We start from the raw sequence: 5,824 nt of genomic DNA, 5'->3' as shown, positions 1-5,824 counted from the left end.
TATATATGTATATGTGAATGTATGAAGAAAAGTTGTAAAGAAAGAGCGAATGACGTCGCTCCACATAGATGTGTGGAAGTCACACGCTTCATAAATCATAGTTCTGTATTAAGTCGGTTTCCGTTGCTCACATTTTCTTTTCATCAATTACGTACGCGCCTGCTGTATGATCGAGCTTCTTAGCAAGTAAGACATAAAGTCAGACAACAAAAAGTAATGGTTCATTTACTGTTGGACAACAACTGTGGCAGACAAACAAAGACACAATGTCCCAGTCTTCAGGAATTCCCCATCGCAGGCTCACGTCGGGATGCTGGGAATAGGGAGTGTGGCAAGTGCTGCCAGTGATGATGCAACAGTGGTCCAAGTGAGTACAAATACCAGCACATTGGACACATCCAGGCATCAGACAGGAGAACTCAGAGGAGCTGACCAGAGTCACCAAACCATCTGAAGAACAACACTTGACCTGACAACTGAAACCAGTCTGCCGTGCTGAGATGAAGATGTTCAGTGTTGCTGTTGCAGTGGCCATCGTGCTCACCTTCATCTGTATTCAGCAGAGCTCTGCTGTCCCAGCCGCTGAGGTAAGACACTTGACTTGTACTCATTTCATTCACTCATCGTCTCTAAATGAGTTCTCCAGATCCTAAAATGTGGCTCCTTGTTGTCAACATGCACGACTCATCTACAGGTGCAGGAGCCGGGGGAGCCGATGAGCGTCTCCAACCCAGCTGCTGACCACGAGGAGACGGCCCTGGACTCATGGAAGGTACGTGTTCAGTTGGCTGAATGAATGTGGCCGAAGACAACGAGCTCATCGAGGTGTGAGTGGACGCCCTGATGATCCCTGAAGGAGGGAGAATAAACGGAGGGAGGGATGATGCCGTAGATGGAACACGTGGCTCATCTGTCTTTTGTTCCCACACAGATGCCGTACAACAACAGAGAGAAGCGCGGCACTAAGTGTAAATTCTGCTGCTCCAGTGGGGTCTGTGGACTGTGCTGCAAATTCTGAGGAGTCCTGATCCATCATCCACCAACTGAGTCTTTGAGAAAATGCAACAGTTTGATTTGTATTCATGCCCTATGGGCGACTGGGTAGTCCTTCAATCAGGGGGTTGGCGGTTCAATCCCTGCCTTAGTCGATGTGTCTTTGATCGAGACTCTTAACCCTGTATTGCTCCCTGTTGCTGTGTCTATGGTGTATGAATGTAAAATGAATGTAAGTCAGCTAAATGAAATGTAATGTAATGAAAGTGTTCATGCTGTTTCTGGACGTAGACCCTTCTTGCTCAGTGAAGGCGTCTGTGTCGTCTTGTGTTCTGCTAAATATCTATTAAAAGTCAATGAGCAATACCTCAAAACATCGTGTTTCATTTGGCAGCAGTGGCATGGGCTTGAAGAATAAATACCACACGTGAAGAACACATATGATTCAGTATCGATGAGGAGATGTTCTTAAAACTCAAACATCAGATGTTAGTCCAACCGTTCACGGTTCTGTTTGCAGACATAGATGTTATCATGTCAGGTACTGAGGTCAGAAGGGCTCTGAGAGGAGAAGCAGGGGAGGGATTTGGGCTATTTCACAATATGTTTGGAAAAACTGAAGTTACATAATCAAAGGGGGGAGGGGGGGTTACAAACTGTGACTGCATTATTAAGTAAATAAATAATTACCCCTCCCAAACAAAGAAAGAAAAAAGGTTGGTGCATAGGGGGTCACAGCAGAAAGAAATATTGCAATGACACTGTATGTTGTAATTCAGAGCTCCAGCTAGATACAGTCCGAGGGTATTGTTAGTGTTGTACCCATGTACTCCAAATAAGGCTGCAAGACTCTCAAATATACATTATATTGATCTCTTAGAGGAATACAACCGTTCATTTCCAAAGACCATCTATCTATAAGAGTGGGGGAATCAGACTTCCAGGTCAATGCTATCCATTTCCTGGCCACACATAAAGCAATTACTGCAAGTTCAGAGTGTTAAGGACCGGTTGAGAGTTGTGAAGTTTCCAAGTAAACATAGCTCAGGATCCCATGGAAAGGTGATCTTAGTTAAGGCATTACAAAAGTTATACCAAAAGGACTTCACCGTTTCTTTGAATTCTCCTCCTCTTCGATAGTTCAGCACCAATCAGAGGTAAGGACGATGCAAACCTGTGACGAAATCTGTGAATTAAAGGGCCGAACATTGCTTGTGAGAGAGTTCTTTCCCTCTCAACCGGTGTTTTCAAAGAATAAATCTACCAGAATGAGAGAAGTCGTTGGCTGAATTCTTCCAAAGGCTCTACCAGGCACCCAATATGGTACACGCTTTCAGTCTTGTGCATGATTAAAAGCTGCCACATGAGCAATGTCTTTTTTCTCTGCAGCCTGACTACCATCCCACGTTGCAAATACAGTTCCCTTGGACAATTCTTTGTTGCATTCTATCACATACCTGTCAATGTCCAGTGGTAAACGGGAGAGGGTGTCAGCATCAACATTGCTCTTCCCTCGTCGGTACCTGATATGAAATTGGAAGTCTGCAAGTTCACCTACCCATCGGTGACCAACGGCGTTTAGCTTGGCTGTGCTCATGACATATGTTAGTGGATCTATGTAGATCAGTGGTGATCGACCGGTCGATCTCGGAGACGTTCCCTGTCGATCTCCAAAATAAAATGAAAATAAAATCAGAAACACATTGTTCCTCGTTCTCGAACATTTTCTGAAGTGTCTTCTGAAACGTTTTCTTCCTGACTGGAAGATCGACGTCAGAAAAGATCTCCGCCTGATTTTAATGAACGCCTGAAAACGGGTTCTCTGACAGCCGTGTTCTCAGCTGTGCGCCCCCAAAGAGGGGAGCGTAGGACTACAGGTGAGGCGCAGGGGAAATGCAGAAAGACCTTTATTCATAACTTTACATATTACACAAGTTCAAAGTACAAGGACATACAACTACGTCATCAATAAATAAATGTTGTAATGCATGTACCTTTGTGTAAATGTTTACGTTACGGCATTAACAAATTACGCCTGCGCATGCGCAACTGCCGAGATTCTTGGCGACTTGCCAGGTACGACCTCCGTGAGTTCGGCTTTTCAGCTGTTGTCCTTCAAAACAAAAGCTCAACATTGAGCTTTTTTTCTTGTCTGATGGAGCAATCTGGGTTACTTGAAAGTGATTGCAATTGTATTTATTCTATTATTTGAAAAAGTACAGATGCAGGAGTCACAAATGGTGATCTCATATATATTATTATTATAATTATTTAAATCTGAGGACGTCTGTAGAGCTGATGTGAACGTATTCACCAACGGGCTGACTTCAGAACCAGTCCCAGATGAGAAAACTTTCATGAATACCAAATTTGCCCCGAAAAACTCGTCAGTGAAGTTGAGAAAATCACCAAATCAAAGACCAGGAGCTAGATTACTGACAGACAGCTCACAGACTGCCCCAGACTGTCTGTCTGTGCTTATGAACTAACTGTAAACTCACAGACAGAGTTCAGTTACAGCCATCTCACTGACTGGAGTCACATGACTTGATGGCATTATGATGAGAGCTGAACTTACATGAGTTGCACTGACTGATCATGTTGTCATTGTCATGTTGTAATGTAAATAAATACAACATTTATATTGGTAGTTCATCCAGCTGCTCATTGAAATGTGTTTTTTCTTGTTCATATTGTGTGCGGTGAACAAATATCTTACTTTTTATATTGCACTTAAATTCTATGTTCCTGGTCTCATCAATTTGAAAGATGGACCAAAGTGTTTTGATTTCATTCAATTAGAATTAGGCCAAATAAAAAGCCTCAAGTCATAAGTCCAGTCTGGACAGTCGTTTTCTAGGTATTATAGGTAGATCTTGCCGGTCATGAAGGCGGAGGTCAGGGATCTTGGGCTCAAAAAGGTTGGTGACCACTGATGTAGATGGTGAAGTGGGACATATAACACAGATAGTCCTTGAATTTCTCACAAACAACCAATTTAAAAGCGTGGAACTCAAGCTTTCCAGAGACGAAGCGTGTAGTTCTTCTCGGGCCGGAGACAAAGTCCTTGAACCATAGGTTCTACCTTCCTGGCGCTGGTAGAACAGTGCACCTAACCCTTGCTCTGAGGCATCATTGTGTACGGTAAGGGGCAGGTCAAAGTCAGGGTATTCTTGTACAGGTAGGTTGGTAAGCGCGTTAATTGGTGGAAGATACCTTGGTACTCTATAGTCTCAGCCTCAGCCCCTTAATGTGATCTTCAAAGGATTTACCATTACAAAGAACATCGTTCAGGTAGGGGATAAAGCATTTATCCCACAGACTGTCAAACAATTCCTCCATGCTTCTCTGAAAGGCGGCTGGAGCGTTAAAGAGGCAAATGGAATCCTCACCCATTCATAGAAGTCCCAGGGTGTGACAAATGCTGTTAAATGACGAGATCCCTCAGCGATGTAGCCCTGATGATCGGCCTTGGTCCAGAATGGTGAACCAGCTGTGACCTCGAGGAGTGTTAATTAGGTCTTGAATGCGAGGTAAGGGGTGTCAGTCCGACTAAGTCTTTTGATTGAGGAGTTTGTAGTCAATGCACAGTCTGAGTGTTCCATCTTTCTTCCTTACACAGACCACTAAAGCAGCACATTGTGATTTTGACTTTACTATCCATCCTTTAGCAAGCAGAACCTGTACATATTCCTTGACCTCCTTGTAGAGTGGCTTGGAAATAGATGTATAAGTTCGCTGGACAGGAATATCATCCTTAAAATGGATGCTCATTTGGAGACTGGGGATGCATCCAATATCATCATCATCCTCAGCAAACAGCATTTGGTTGACTTCTTTCAGTTGTTCCTCTGTTCGATGGCTTATGTCAACAGGTGGATGCCCCATTGGGGTTGACTGAACTGACATTGACAGTTGTGGATACCAGAACATCACTGCAATGGGACATGGTCTTGAATGCGGTCACAGGTTGTCCCTCTAACGTGACCGCGGCCCGTTTACCGGCGGATTTGGTTTCTTCAGGCAACCTACAGCACGGCGACCTTCACCTCCACAAGCGAGAACAATGGCTACACGTCACAGCCATGCCCCGATCTCTCTGTGTGAATCGTGTACGAGCTCACAGGATGAAGGAAACGGAAGAGGAAGTTTTAAACGTATTTCTGTCCCGTATTATCGGGGAGAAATTTATATTTTAAAAACGTAAACATTGGAAAACATGTCGGCACGTCTCTAACCTGGCAGGGTTAAACACTAGTGTGTCAAGGAAGTAACTTCCTCCACTGGCCTCTGACTAGCAAAACACTCCCAGAGGAACATCCTGTTTCCAAGAAATAACCAGGCCCATCTCAGCTCGGCTCTGCTTCGCCTGTTCCACAGAGGGGCGGCATGGCATCGGGCCACGGTGGTACACATGCTATTGTGTTACTTTTGGCTTGGCCGGATCGCACATCGTAATTCTAACGACCACGAAGGTGAAATAAATGGCCCTGAGTTAGCTCAGCGCAGAAACGATTAGGGAAAACACAGCCTCGGTGATAGATATGTGACTGGAGAGGTAACATCCAGAGGGGTCAACGCATTGCAATCAATGGAGACCCTCCGGTTGCTATTCAAACGATTACGAATTAATTACCCACACACACACACACACACACAGAAGTGCACGTACAAGCCGAAGCGCACACACACATTTGCTTGCGCTCACCCATCCATAGACTACCAGTCTGGAGCTTGGCGGACTCCTGCTCTGATCCCACCCTTATGTAGGGGGGGGGGACTGAGCGGCGTGCCAGGCCCGCCTCGCGCCCAGACGGATGCCCGTTGCACG

At 45.0% G+C, this 5,824-nt stretch overlaps 1 protein-coding gene across 1 annotated transcript; it reads left to right on the top strand.

Moving 5' to 3' along the window:
- The first annotated feature begins 421 nt into the window (after positions 1–421).
- Positions 422–1,359, top strand: LOC130213008 (hepcidin-like). Its single transcript, XM_056444377.1, has 3 exons — positions 422–587; positions 695–772; positions 932–1,359. Exons 1-3 carry the CDS (start codon positions 501–503, stop codon positions 1,016–1,018), a joined length of 252 nt encoding a protein of 83 aa, XP_056300352.1. The 5' UTR covers positions 422–500; the 3' UTR covers positions 1,019–1,359.
- The last annotated feature ends 4,465 nt before the right edge of the window (positions 1,360–5,824 follow it).

The sequence above is a fragment of the Pseudoliparis swirei genome, chromosome 22 (assembly GCF_029220125.1).
Source record: "Pseudoliparis swirei isolate HS2019 ecotype Mariana Trench chromosome 22, NWPU_hadal_v1, whole genome shotgun sequence".
Lineage (NCBI taxonomy): Eukaryota > Metazoa > Chordata > Actinopteri > Perciformes > Liparidae > Pseudoliparis > Pseudoliparis swirei.
This window is presented reverse-complemented; position numbering and strand designations above follow the sequence as displayed.

Excerpts from the sequence above, each read along its gene's own strand:
- LOC130213008 (XM_056444377.1), top strand. The coding sequence starts at position 501 with ATGAAGATGTTCAGTGTTGCTGTTGCAGTGGCCATCGTGCTCACCTTC. Across the intron at positions 588-694 it reads CTGCTGTCCCAGCCGCTGAG|GTGCAGGAGCCGGGGGAGCC; the intron begins GTAAGACACTTG and ends ACTCATCTACAG. Across the intron at positions 773-931 it reads CGGCCCTGGACTCATGGAAG|ATGCCGTACAACAACAGAGA; the intron begins GTACGTGTTCAG and ends GTTCCCACACAG.